General features: G+C 39.8%; 2 protein-coding genes across 4 annotated transcripts; one reads left to right on the top strand and one right to left on the bottom strand.

Annotated features, from left to right (window-relative positions):
* Window positions 1-163: 163 nt before the first annotated feature.
* mdh1b (malate dehydrogenase 1B, NAD (soluble)) lies at window positions 164-4,090 on the bottom strand. 2 transcript variants are annotated; one of them, XM_005920043.2, is made up of 10 exons: window positions 3,896-4,090; window positions 3,694-3,806; window positions 3,478-3,612; window positions 3,249-3,391; window positions 2,999-3,089; window positions 2,582-2,924; window positions 2,341-2,482; window positions 1,848-2,020; window positions 1,597-1,736; window positions 164-1,476 (listed from the first exon to the last, which is right to left on the bottom strand). In XM_005920043.2, exons 1-10 carry the CDS (start codon window positions 3,915-3,917, stop codon window positions 1,438-1,440), a joined length of 1,341 nt encoding a protein of 446 aa, XP_005920105.1. In that variant the 5' UTR covers window positions 3,918-4,090; the 3' UTR covers window positions 164-1,437. The 2 variants fall into 2 exon arrangements, with proteins under 2 accessions (XP_005920105.1, XP_005920104.1); XM_005920042.2 differs by having other exon boundaries at window positions 166-1,476; window positions 2,999-3,167; window positions 3,896-4,077.
* Window positions 4,091-4,325: 235 nt separating this feature from the next.
* On the top strand, window positions 4,326-14,025 carry fastkd2 (FAST kinase domains 2). Of its 2 annotated transcripts, XM_042219924.1 has the most exons (12): window positions 4,326-4,511; window positions 4,727-5,376; window positions 5,474-5,577; window positions 5,677-5,785; window positions 6,004-6,127; window positions 7,065-7,204; window positions 7,325-7,497; window positions 7,778-7,935; window positions 8,010-8,246; window positions 11,459-11,582; window positions 13,089-13,203; window positions 13,596-14,025. In XM_042219924.1, the coding sequence occupies exons 2-12, from the start codon at window positions 4,756-4,758 to the stop codon at window positions 13,719-13,721; spliced, it is 2,031 nt and encodes a 676-aa protein (XP_042075858.1). In that variant the 5' UTR covers window positions 4,326-4,511; window positions 4,727-4,755; the 3' UTR covers window positions 13,722-14,025. The 2 variants fall into 2 exon arrangements, with proteins under 2 accessions (XP_042075858.1, XP_042075859.1); XM_042219925.1 differs by having other exon boundaries at window positions 4,326-5,376; window positions 11,486-11,582.
* Window positions 14,026-14,069: the final 44 nt, after the last annotated feature.

Genomic DNA, 14,069 nt, shown 5'->3' with positions numbered 1-14,069 from the left:
CTTTAATCATTAACTGGTCTTCAAATTCTGTTGTTAAGAGTGTCTGTTACAGTATTGTGCAAACATAAATGGAAATGCAGTATATAACAAGCTTGAACGTCAATATTTGGTATGACCACCTTTATTCTTCTACACATGCTGAACTCTCTTAGACAGCTTTCTTGTTATTTCTTTAGTCTTCAGGAATAGTTCTCCAATGGAGGACATTCAAAGCACTTCCATTTGTCACCAAGATGATCCCATCCTGCTTCAGCAATGTTGACGTCATGGCTCTGGGGAGGCCGATCCAAGTTTGGGATCATTGTCACGCTGAAAAATGAAGCTGTTTTCGCTAATCGGATACTTTCCAGATGGTATTGCATGGTGGATCAAAATCTCATGATAGTTTTCTGCGTTCATAATTCCAAAATTTCTAACAAGCTTTCAAACACCACTGGCCGAAATGCAGCCCAAACCATGACAGAACCTCCGCTGTGTTTTACAGATAAGTGTAAACACTCATTGTTGTGACCTTAAGTATATATTATTGATCATTTTTACCATAATTCCACATTTGGATTCATCACTCTATCAGACCTGTTGCCACTGATTTTCAGTCCAGTTCTTGTGTAATGTGGCATACCTCATCCTTTCCACCTGTTTCTCATTACTAAGAATGGCTTAATGAGGCCGGCCTTCCACTGAGACATTTCTGATGAGGCTTCAGTGAACAGTAGATGTTTTGGACTGAAGAGCCAGATGTATTTCTGCAGGTCATTGCTTGATTTTTCCTATTTCTTAAGGTTATGGTACTGTTCATCGCCTGTAGATATTTGTTATGCCTGTCACTTCTTCCTTTTGTCATTCACTTATCGAGTTTCCTCAAATATTTGAAAGAAATTTTACATTTTCCTCAAGTTATGCCATGTTTTTGGCTAATATTCCTTTGGGAATCACATTGTTGGTGCAAAAATACTAGTGCTGAAGAAACTCTGGCCCCTTTGGGGAAATAAATAATACACAGATATATATTTTATAAAGAAATTTGGGTTGGCTCAAGACTTTTGCACAGTACTGTATATATGCAAGAGCTTGCTTTATGATTACAGGAGAATCATATTCATAAACAACATAGTCAAAGCATATGTAAAAGGAGTTGCTTGAAGCCAAAGGTCTGGTTTCAGACTGCTCTGAATTCACTTACTGTTGTGCCACGATGATGTAAGCTTTACACAGATTTCCCTATTTGGTGGTCAAAGTGGGCGGGGCTTACTAGCTAACTGATTTGCCAGAATATTTGAAGAAAATGAGCTAAAACAGCTTGTTTCAGAGAGAAAAACCAAGGGCCAAGATAATGTAAACATGGATTTAAAAAAAACATTTGAATGATGAAAAGTCCCGAGATAAAAATATAAAATATAGACGTGGAAATGAGCATGCTTGCTTTAAACAACAGCTTTATTCAGTTGTGCCGCTGTCTGATCCAAACTGCTTTTCCTGAGAAAGAAAAGATAGTATTAATACATTTTTCTTAAATTACCTAAATTATGTCAAAATGTTAGCAACATTTCAAGCAACGAGAATGCGCTACATCTAATATTATTGGTTTAACTTTACCTGCTGCAGTTCACTTGCTGAGAGCTCAAGCCTGTACTTGAGCTCATTTTCAACAGTCAACTCAGACACTACTGACCATTTGCCATCTGTGAAGGTTAATGGAACTGAGAAGACAATGCCATCAGGGAGACTGTAATGCCCTAAAATAACCCCAAAACAATCACTTTTTGAAACAAGCTAGATCACACTGAATCAGAGAATCTGAATCGCATTTAAAAATCATTCTGTCACACTGAAAACCAATTCTCAACCTGGGCAAGCTACACCCAAAGACAGAACATCTGGATCACTAGCACCATTCCAAGCTTTCAAGACAGTGAGGATCCCATTGGCAGCTGATGTGGCGGCTGCTTGGCCTGTCTTTGAAGTCACAGCTAGACGCCGCCTGCGTACCAAGTGCTGAAAGTCTGTTTCCAACCATTTCCTGAAAAGGAGAAGAAGATTATCTTGTGTGCCAACACAGGATGGGGTTTTTTCCCATCAGAGCAGGCAGCTTTCTGGACAGATGTATTGTGCAATCAATATTTGCACAGACTGAAATCATGCCAGTGGCTGGCCAGTGTCAGACCTTATCATATTATATTTGTTTACCCTGCCAAAGCCCCAGCTGGGTTGAGCTTACCAATGCGGTAAATCTAGGGCACCAGGAAATAACCACCTTCACGTTTGAACAAGGAGTCTGGAGAATTAAAAGTGCACTGAAAAAATACAAATTAAGGTCTTTATGTTTCCGTGGTAACAGACCTGTCAGGAAAAATGCTTAGAAGTAGCTGGGAAAAGAAAGCTGGTCCTGTGATTGGCCCATCATGGTTGAAAACTTTTGCCCTCTGCAGGTCAATGTAGAAAGTACCGCTGATGTTTCCCCACACTATTACATCTGTAATATCTGCAGAAGGAGAAGACATAAGAATTGATTCGTCTTTTATTTCAGGGGCTGGTGCTAAAATGCAACGTGAACATGAGTCAACCAATTCACACGAAATACCTGACGGCCTCATTCTCATCTTAATCCCAAGTACAGCCTTGGCTTCGTTTTCCAGTTGAGCTGCAGCAGCGATAAACTGGTGGCTGTCGATGGAGCGTGCACTGTCCACAAGAAGCGAGCACCTCAGGTTGAGAAACGAGTCGCCGGACACGATCACCTTCACCGTCTCCTTGGCTGTTGCATCGATCAGTTGCCCGTATTCTTTGTAGCGCTCTGAGATCACCTTTACCTTCTTCTTCTTTACTTCCTCACCCTCATTTTCTCCATCGTGCCCACCGTCATCTAGAAGGAGGATGACATCCGCCTTCCTGAAGGCTCGCTCCAGATCTGTGCCAGTAGTCACCTGTAAATAAATTTAATGACATGGTTTTGCTTTCCTCTCGATGTGATCAAACAAATAAGTGAGTCTTAGTGCACCTGGTGGAGCATGCTGATTGCCAGCTCCTCGATCTCCAACATCAGGCTCTGTAACTGCTCCTCGTTTCCCTCCAGGTCCAGCAGGTGGAGGCTGATTGCAGAAACGTTGGGAAACACCTCGGGGGAGAGCAGACTGGGGATCAGGACTTGGCATGTTGGGTTGAGAGCACTATAAAGACACGCTAAAGTCCTTAAAAGTTTCCTAAAAGAGGAAATAGAGTTTTCTCTTTAGCTTTTACAACAGACCCACCCAGTTATCCAAACATGAAGTGGTTGAATAAGACTGGCGCGATGCTGCTCTTCTTTGATGAGATTCATTTTGGCCTCCAGATTCTCTGCTGCAACACTCAGCATCACATTTGTGGTCATGTCTGACGTGATGCCGTAGTAATCCTACACAACCATTGTTCAATTGATGACATTTCCAGTTTTAAAAGTTTAAAAGTTATTGTAGCTGAGAAAATTTATTTTTTGCTTACCTGGCAGTGCTCTAGGAAGTCATTGAAGCCCCCCAAGAGCATCCCTTTGCCCCCTTGCTCCACTAGTTCCCTCCAAACCAAAGGGGAGCCCTCATGTTTCCAGTTATTTTTTTCACACGTGGCCCCCAGCCATTCCTGCCCAGAGAGAGGTCATGCTGAGGTGACAATACGTCCTTAAATTTATATGCCTAAAACGATCGCCTGAAAATATGATACCTTCCATTCATCTGGGAGGATGGAGATCTTATGGATCTTGAAGTCTGGCAAACACTGCTGGAGGGTGTCTGCTAAAAGCTCTGCTTTGGCATAATAAGGGCAGTCTGTTTTTCCTGTTCGAGGTAAAATTGCAAAAATTAATGCACGTGTATGTACCGGAAATACTGGCAAATATTAGATTAAAATGAAATTAAAGCTCTACCGGCGAGTACAAATTTTGCCATGCTGTGCGTCTAGGTGAAAAAGGTTTGTTGCTAGGAGACGGATGGACGGCGTTGCACTTATTTGAGTCCGTGTATGGCAAACCCCAGAATACCAAAGCCACTTTTTGTTACTCCTTTGTCCTTAGAGATCACCACAGCGGGTTGAGTTTTACTTTGGATTACCTTCCCGATGCAAGTCCTAAGGGATTTGTGTCTTCAGATGGAATCGGACCAGCGACCTTTTGCTTGTCAAACAAATATGAATACCGCCACACAAAATGCAATGACAATAAATAAATACACATATAAAAGTGTTATATTTTCCGTTAAACATATTTCTACTCCGCTCGTTTAAAATAGAAATATATTAATAATTTGTATATTTGCGGGGGGGGTTTCTACTATCTTGACAGTACATGGGGGGACGAATTATGGCGGTGCACACGGCGCCTACTAGCATGTGTGAGAAAACTTCAATGGACTGGCCTAGCACTGATGAACTCTGTGGTGTCATGTAGCTGTTTATCTCTTTGCTGAACTACGTTTCTCTCCGATTTTTCACGGTCTGGAAACTACAATGCGTCGCTTCGTTATACGTGTTTGTATGCGTCTAAGGTTAGCATCACTTAGCTAAAAGCAGCTAGTCAATGTTTTCATAACTTGGCAGTTTATTGACCTTGTTGACTTTGTAATTAAGCAACATTGGTAGCCACGCATAATTTAAGCGCATTTGTGGCTATGAATGTAAAGTGTCAAGCCATTTAATTTGTAAGAGCAGTGGTATTATTTCTAATTTATTTGGCTCTGTCTCTGTTTATTTTTTTCAATAGTTGCTAGCGCTCTGTGTTATTAAAGAACCATGTCTGTATGGGTGACAGAGGAGGTCATGAGACGGGGCCTGCGCTTTTGCAGCCGCGGATCTCTTTGGCAACAGCGCAACTTCCTGTTGTCTGCGCCAATCAAGAACTCGTGTTCTCCAGATAAACAGTTCTTCCACCTTTGGAGCCCAAGACAGAGTCAGACGTGGCTTTCTAGGAGTCCTGTCAGTTCAGTGAGGTTCTATTCACAGGGAGCCAATCATGGAGATGATCTGGAAGATGGGGAGCGTCTTCCCTCTCAACCTGCTGACACAGCATCAGCTGAGAGACAGAGGAAGTCTCCTTTCTTGGAGCTCCTGGAGAGCTGCGGCTCCCCGTCAGATGTGTTAGACCTCACCGGCAAGTACTCGCCCACAGCCCGACAGGTCAGCCACTGCCTGACCCACATGTGGGCCACCACTAAGAAGATGACAGATGAGCAGCGCCGCTACGAGCTGCAGCTGATGTTTGAGCATCCCGCTTTTGACCAGCTGCTGCAGAGGGCCATGAAGACTCTGGTGCACATTAGCGACGAGGACGTGACTTACTCTCTCCTGAGTATGGTCAACCTGGGCGTTCCCCAACGTAGCCGAGTGGTCCAGACTTTTCTCCGAACCTGCCAGGTAGACGGTCCACGACCACGTGCACAAATTATTCTTCATCTTGGTGATGTTTTTGTTTTTTCTGTGCACTCAAATGTGTCTTCTTGTTCACTAACAGGAGAAACTGAATGACTTTGATGAGAAGAGTCTGTCCATCTTGGCCTCCAGCCTGGAGCAAATGGAGGATGGAGCCAATGTTCGTGCGCTCAAGGAGGGCATGAGGTATGAGATCATGGGAAGGAAAAAAAAGTCTAGCCTCAAAGATGCCTTGTATCATAAAGTCACATGTTACATTGATTTTTATTTTTTTGTGCGTCTTAGGCTGGTGGTGGAGGCCCGTCTTCCAGGCATAAAGAATGTAATGGCTCTCCAGACCATGATGCGTCTGCTGGGAAAAGATGCCCCAAAGGACCTCAAATGGAAACTAGAGGTTAGTTTTGATCTCATTTGGCATTCTGTCTCGCTGCTTTTAAATATTCTCCACATTTATGACTGAGCCCTTGTGTGCAGCTGCCCTCAGCTGTGCTTTTTGCAGGATATTTGCTTACCTGTGTAATGCACGGCTGAATTAACAGACAATCGTTCAAAAGTAGTTAATGTTTAAAAACTGCTGTTGCTGAATCTTTTCCGTGTCTGTGCTTCCTCCAGAAAAAGGCCTTATCTATGACAGACCACTTCAGCCTGCCCAACGCCCAATACATGATTTCCACTATGGCCACAATGGGCTTCTTCTCTAAGCCACTGCTGGATGTCTGCAGTAAAAAAATCACGGGTAAATCCTTCTCCACAAGAAAATAATGTCCAGACAGTGTCACCCTGCCCCAGCGTCTAGATGTTGTTGGTGGTGGGAATGAAGCAGATGGGGGCTTGGATGGGGTGTAGGTTACATTAGTGAGAGCCTGAAAGGTGAAGTGACAGAAGAGAACAAACAATTAAAGCACAGGAAACAGGGCGACTGGCTTACAGAAGGTGGACAAGAAAAACTGAACGAAGGATAAAGAATAGATTTGACCGCCTAGGAAAGCAGGCAGATAAGTGAATACAGGTTGTCTTTATTCAACTTAGCTTTTAATCTTTATTTACCTGTAATCAAATTTTCATACATGTTTGAGTGAGACTGAGGCAGGTGGAAAGGTGAAAATGCAAGGAGCTGAGGTAGTGAAGATAGATGAGTTTAAATACTTGTGGTCAGAAAGCAGCAATGGTTGAAAGGGAAGATTTATGAGACAGCAGTGAGACCTGCTATGATGTGTCTCTGACAAAAAGACAGACAGCCGACCTGAAAATGATAATATCTTCATTTGGAGTGATCAGAATGGATAGGGTTAGAAATGAGCACATCAGAGGGACAGCTCAGGCTGAGCAGTTTGGAGACAAAGCTAGATAGACAAGACTGAGATGATCTGGGCATGTGCAGAGGAGAAACAAAGGATGCTGACGATGGAGCTGCCAGACAGGAGACCATTGGCAAGATACATGTATGCAGTGAAGGAGGACACGCAGAGGGTTGTTGTGACACAGGAGGATGGTAGGGATGGAGTGAGACGGAGGCAGGTTATCTGCTGTGGTGGACTAATAACCAGAAATAGCTTGTAAATAGGTGATGATTGTAGAAATTACAAGAATTATATTTATTGTGGATTAATTAAAAAAGCGCCTTAAATTTAATTTAATGATTTTCCTTTTCCTACTCCCGACTTCTGTGTTAGAGAACATCCATGGTATCCCCTTCAACAGAATATTTAAATTGCTGCAGTCCTGTAGGGAGCTCCGCTACAGAGACGTTCATCTGCTCACCAGCATTTCGGACTATGTCGCTTCCTCACTGGACATTTGGACCAACAAACAGGTGACAACTATCTTGTGACCTGCCTTCTTGTCCAAATAGTAAATACGAGGTTTCAGGAGGAGGAACTAAAAACATCACACATGGCATTTATTACTGCTCCACTTCTTTCTTTCTGTTTAGCTGCTTCTCTTTCTGTCTGTGTTCGAGAACCTCATCTTCTGCCCTGCTGCTCTGATGGATGCTTATGCTGACAAAGTGATCGCCAACCCTGACGTCCTAACACTTAAAGACCTGCTCTGTGTCCTCAAGGTGTACTCCTCTCTGAGCTACGATCTGCAGGACAGAAGACAACAGTACGTAAACCATTTGTCTCATCCAAATGTGTCCCTGTGGCTGTAGACATGGAGTAGAGGTTCAGGGAGAACGGTGTGCATGTTTATCCCACATCTGTCAACACCGAGGCCGATCAGCGAACACAGACAGCAGCAGAAGTAGAACGCTAATAGGCTGATCACAGTTGAAAACAGGCACAGCTGTTAGTTTGCTGGTTTTTGAACTGTAAAATAAACACATTTTCCTCGTCTGTGACTGAATTACTGTTGCTTGTCTTTGTTGGGTTTCTTGCTGCTGCAGGTTTCTCGATAGTCTGAGCCGAGTCCTGATCTCCTATTTGCCCAAAATATCTGCGTTTGAGTTGTTGAAGGCCGTTTATTGCCTCTGTCTGTTGGGCCACTTCCCTTACGCACCACTGGAGCAGCTTCTGCAGAGCAGTGTGCTGGAAAAGCTTGCAGGTAAAACAGTTCACTTTGACTGCTCTTGTGTTACACCTGGGTTTGTGGTCTTCACCTGCTCCTTTTCTCCTCAGGTTCGAAGTTTCCAAAGAGCCAGGAGAGAATGTTCCAGACGGTGGACGTGTGCCTGCGTGTTGACCATCCTCCTCTTCCTCAGCCCCTAACTGTTCCTGCATCAGTCCTGGGAGACCCCACCCCCAGCACTCCATCGGTCAACCCGAGGCTCTTGCTGGACTTGCAGAGTCTGCTGGAGGATCAGGTGCATATGATGCTACAGGAGGGGGTGATGGTGGAGAATTTGTACTTCATAGGTAAGAAAAATTTGAGAAAAGAATTTAAAAAATGAACATTTCAGCAGCATACTGGATACTTGAACTGTCTTGCTATAGAAAAGCTTTTCAAGTGAAGGCAGTTTTATTATTATAACCTATTGTATCCATAAAGGAAACTCAAAGTATTTGACATACTGTATTAAAATGTTGCGAAAAAGGCAAATGGAAATTTGATGGTGCAAAAAAATAAAACAAACAAACAAAAAAATTACAGGTAAGTCTAAAGTGGCAGTTTAATCTAAGTGCAGACTTGCTGATTTTTCTTCTATACAGTTTAATCTTTCTAGAGCGGGATGTGAAACTCATTTTACATTGTGGGCCACTTGCAGCCCACTTTGATCCTAAGTAGTCCAGACCAGTGAAACTCCCCCTTTTGTTGTTTGAATGAAGTGTAACTATGTTTAATCCCTAAAGAAGAAGTGCAATTTCAAATATACGTGTCAGCTGTTTTACACAATAAAAAAGTACTGCTGTAAAGAAAATCGGGCTTGAATTGTAATAAATAAATGTGATAACTAAAATTATGAACGTTTTTGTGAATTCAAAGCAGAGGGCATTTCCGGCCTCTCTGCCTTGTGTTTGACACAACTTTTCAAAGTGTTTTTGTATGAAATGGTCACTTTTGGAGATATCATCTTTAGAAAAATCAATTTTTTCTTGAATATAATGGAACTGATGGGCTCAAAGGGCCATTATAAAAAAAGAAGGCCCAGTGTGATGGCTTGTACCCAGTTTGCTGTTCACTACATAAATTGGTTCCCATTTAAATTTAGATTCTGAATTAAAGCAACAATGTGTCTTTCCAGACAAAATGACCCAATAATGCGAATGATTCTACAGAGCTCATTGTGAGCACTTTACATAGAAACGTATTCATGCACCAGCCAGAAGAAACTTGCAGCTCAGCCAAGGAGGCTGTTAAAGCTGCTGTCCTGAACATTCTCCTGTTCAGCCCATTTCTGTTCCGCTTTTTTCAAGTTTCATTGTTTTTTGTTTTTCCTTTTTTCTCCTTGTTTCTGTAGCTTTTTCCATTTCAACTGGGTTTTATTCAACTTCCATTATTGTTTTTCAGTATTTCCATTGTGTCTTTTTAACTTTTGTTCTGTTCTTTCTACTTGCGTTGGGTCTTATTCCACCTCTGTTAGTTTTATTCAACTTATTTTCATTTTTGCTATTTTCATTGTTTTTTTTTTATTCAAGTTCTCTTGATTTTTTCCTATTTATGTTATTTTTTTAATTTTCATTCTATTCTTCAGACTTCCATTGTGTTCTTTTCAACCTGTTTGTTTTTATTCTATCTATATTGTGTTTATCCTGTTACTATTGTGTTCTGTTCAACTTGTTGTTTTTATTTCCATTTCCCTTGCATTTTTTTTAACTTGTTTTTTTATTGCCATAGTGTTGTTTTTTCTATTTCTGTTGTGCCTTTTATACTTTTGCTGTTTCATTAAGCTTTTATTGTTTTGTTTTGTTTTTCTACTTCCATTAAATTCTGTTCTGTTTTTCTTATTTCTATTCTGTTTTATTCAACTTTCATTGTATTTTTCTACTTACATTAGGATTTCCTTTCCACAATTCAATTGTGGGGTCTTCCCTCTATTTTCATTGTTTTTGTCAACTTCAGTTATATTTTTTCCTACTTTTGTTGTGTTTTTCTAATTGACATTCTCAATTTTTTTAATTTGCTCGTTTTTTCTTATTTATGTAGTTTTTTCCTATTTGTATTTGACTTGTGTTATTTTTTTTTTTCTTAATTCTGTTGTTTGTTTTTCTATTTCTGTAGTGTTTTCTTATTTCCAATCAGTTTTTATTCAACTTTTGTTTGATTTTTTTTTTCCTACTATGTTTTATTCAAAATCCATTGTTTTTGTGTTTTTTGTTGTTATCTTTTAGGGGGGGGGGTACTCTTGTCACTTTCCGTTTTGTGTGTGTGTTTTTTTTAACTTGTTTTTGTTTCAGTTTCTGTTATGTGTTATTGAACTTTTGCTTTTTTCTATTTCCATTGTGTTTTATTCAACATTGTTTTTCAGGTTTTGGTTAAAGGATGTTTGACCTCTCAGGGCCACCGCAGAGCTCAGCCGTGAACTATGTTAACATCTTGTCAGAGAATAGAGTTTTGTTTTAAGACAAATTTTGACCTGACCCATGTCTTTTCGATTTCTGTTGTTTTTTTGCTTATGCTGTGTTTTATTAGTCTTTTACTGTTTTCTTTTTTACTTCAGTCAACTTTTTTTTATTGTTTTGTCTAACTTCTGTTCTGTTTTTTATTCAACTTTCATTGTGTTTTTTTTGTTTTGTTTTTTTAAATTTTGTTTTGTTCAGCCTCTGTTCTTTTTTTCTTATTTATTTGTAACTTCTGTTGTTTTCATTTCTGTTGTGTTTTTTCCATCTTTCATTGTTATGTTGAGCCATGATGGTTTCTTAAAAAGCTAAATGTTCAGAATGAGAGAGATCATACAGAAAAGAATTGCAACTTGAAAATGCTCGCAACAAGGTTAGGAGACATTTCTTCTTGAGTCATTACTGCTGTCACTTTAAATCAGATTTTACAGAGTAAGTGGCAGAAAGAAACGAGGAAAGTCATAAAACCCTGAGTTTAAATGGGAGCTGATTTCAGTAGATGGCAGCATAATGGCAAAAACCCATTAGATCATGTCAAGTTTGATGTCAGGGCACCACCAGCTAAGCATTTCCTGCTGATCTAAGAGCCTCGGTAGGCTTTCATTTCATAAATGAGACATTTATAGACGAACAGAAGGCCTTAAATTAACTTCTGTGTGTAAGTGGAAGCCAGTGAAACACAAGAACTGGAGTAAAATTTGACAGAAAAAGGATCCAAACCTTTGAGCAGATGAAATTAAGCAAGACAGAAAAACACTGGCTCTTAAAAACAACAGTATGTGGTCTCCTCAGGGCCCAAATTCTTGCAGGTTGTCATTAAAGAAGTGTTTGAAGCAAAACAGTGAGAAACATATTTACAAAGTCTGGGACAGAACTGTGTGGCGGAATCCACAAATTCAAAATTCTCTTAAATGTAAAAAACAAAACTAAGAAAACTATTCAATTTGAAAATTTCAGTATCTGACATGTTGGGGTTTTTTTTTTCCATCAGACATAAAGCCCTGACTTTTTTGTCACAACCAGCTTCTCTATATTCTCGGATTAACCTGCTTTTGAAACTGTGATGACAGCAAACGTCTGTGTCTGCTGTCTCCCAGACGCTGCTGTAACCAAACCTACGCCAAACCAAACCTCTGTGTGTGAAGCACGCATCGGTGGAGCGGAAGGGTGTTCTCCAGCAGAGAGCAGTGAGCGGTAAGATATCAGCATGAGCTTGCTGCTGACAGCATCACTGCATGCATGTCTCGAACGCACGTAAAGTCGTGTTTAAGTTCCTCATATTGTTCTTGATTTAATTGTGCTTATGCAACATTTTTTGAAATGAAGGTAGTTGAAGAGGATGTTGGGACTTTTCTGTTCCTCCAGTGTCGGGCACTGATGTAACTATATTGCGTGATTGGTAATATCTGACTGAGCTTGCAGCAAAGCACCATGAATCTCGTTTTCAAACTAAGACAAGCATGTAAAGACCTCATTCAGGCATGCAAAAGCAGCCTTTGAAAGCAAACACATCAAGCAGGAGTGCATGCTTTGTTTGCTCTCTTTGAACACCGTTATGTATTACAGGCGATACTTTACCGCCTCTTTTAAACATATTTCCATTCTTGGCTTTCAGGCACTTCTTTGCAATAAGCAGCTGAAACTGAAAAATATGTGTTGTGGAAAACTTCACCTTCTTAAATTGGACACGTTGTTGGAAAAATGTGTGCAACTACTGTATTCAACATTTTTTACATGGACTACAGACTTTCCTAAAATTGCATGTGTTCAATCATGTAGGATACATGTAGATTAATATTAATATTTTTATTGAAACTTGAAGTTTGAAACTTGAAGTTTAACTTTGCATTGACATTTTTTGCGTTTTTGATATTTTTATGCCCATCTGAACTTTTTTTTTTTTTAATGTCCACTTTCTCTATGGTGATGCATGTTTTAATGTCTATTTTTGTTTAGCTCTAAAGGGGGGGGGGTCCTGAGCTATACTTTATATTCTTCATATTATAGTAAAATAATGTGCAGAATAAGTTTTTTATAATTTTTTTTCCCACTGTGTTGCTGCAGCCAAAACCTTCTTCCAGTAAAACAGCACAGCTAAAAATAAATTTGTCAAAAGACAGACAACCTCAATATTGTCCAAAAATAAATAAATAGAAATAAACATAAAAATGTATATAATGAGGGGTTTTACAGGTAGAAGTCTAAGAAATGCATATAGGTTTTTTGGTACAATGTAAAGGTTATGTGTTATGTGTTTCTGCTGACATAATCGATGTTACTGAAAGTATCGGAGCGTAATCAGAACTATCCATCTGTTATTTATTTCCATACAGCACAGGCGCGTTCATTTATTGGAACTGAGTCAAACTACTGATTAAAAATGAATCAGCTCTTTTAAATTCTGCTTCGTTGAAATTGTTTGTCTGGACTTTACTGACTAAATAAACCATCTGTAAAGTAATTAAAGGAAAAAAATAGATGTCAACATCAATGAAAAGTAAAATCCTAATATCAGATTCATGCTGAGTAAAGCAGATAAAGTCAGAAAGAACACATTGATTTTCATCAGTGACAATAAACCCACAATCTTCTCCATCTGTCAGTTTTCAGATTTTTGTCTCACAGTAATTTTATTCAAATTTTGACCTTTTTTTTTTTTTTTTTTGGTAAAGCTTACAAATCATTCTCTTTATTTCCCAGAATTGCAGTAATGTATGCACCGCAATCTGGCTTTTGTTACGGCACGTCCAATCCCCGTGGTCCGCTGGCTGTGAAGATTCGCCATCTGAAGATCCTGGGATATAACCCTGTCCTGGTGAGACTTTGGCACCTTCAGAAAATAATGTCGCACTCACATTTTTGCACAATCTCTGCTTATTTCACTTCTAAACCTTTTTGCAGCTCATGACTAATGCCTGTGTTTACATAGCCAAATCGAACGGATACGTTAGATTTGGTTTAAAAAGCAGAACATTGCTAATGTATGGCTGCACTGCATTACCTGTTTATTAGAATTCGGGTCTCTTATTTCCTATACTTGTATCATATGTTTAAACTACTAAAATTAAGAAGAGAAACTCAAATATTATGTCTTCAGATTTGCTCCCTGTAGATTTTAATGGTAGGTTATTCTCTCTTGATTGTAGTGCAAGTATTGGAAGAAGTATCAGAGTGGATGATTTACATGATCCTAATCCTATTTTCCAGGTAACGGAGCAGGACCTGCAGTCTGTATCCGAGGAAGCAAGGATAGATTTCCTCAGGGAACGGATTTTTCCACAACACCACAGACCCGAAACACAGCCTGATGAAAAGGAGCACCTGCGATCTTAGAGCCAGATGTCAGCGTTAAATGGAAGGAAAGAGGCTAATCCTCATGATGACAGACAGGTTTTGTGTTAGTATTTAAGAAGGAGAAAATATGTGAAAGTTTTTAAAATGACTGTTTAGCTTTGGATGCATTTAGCTAAAGAAAGATGAGGGACACGTGAAGAGCAAATACACACTTTGAACGGTCGTTCAAAATTAAGAGTAAAACTCTTTTGTGTCCATTAGTAGATTGTTTCATCTGTGCGCACATAGTAGGAAATCATTTTGTATTTTTTTTTAATTAAAAAGATGCTGAAAAGAGTTAAAAGTGATTCTCTGGTTGCATGAAAGTAACTTTGCAGATTTCAGATA

The sequence above is a fragment of the Haplochromis burtoni genome, unplaced genomic scaffold, assembly GCF_018398535.1.
Source record: "Haplochromis burtoni strain Fernald_Lab_line unplaced genomic scaffold, NCSU_Asbu1 Contig_40, whole genome shotgun sequence".
In the NCBI taxonomy this organism is placed as follows: domain Eukaryota; kingdom Metazoa; phylum Chordata; class Actinopteri; order Cichliformes; family Cichlidae; genus Haplochromis; species Haplochromis burtoni.
The sequence above is the reverse complement of the archived record's forward strand: the minus strand, read 5'-3'. Positions and strand labels throughout refer to the sequence as shown.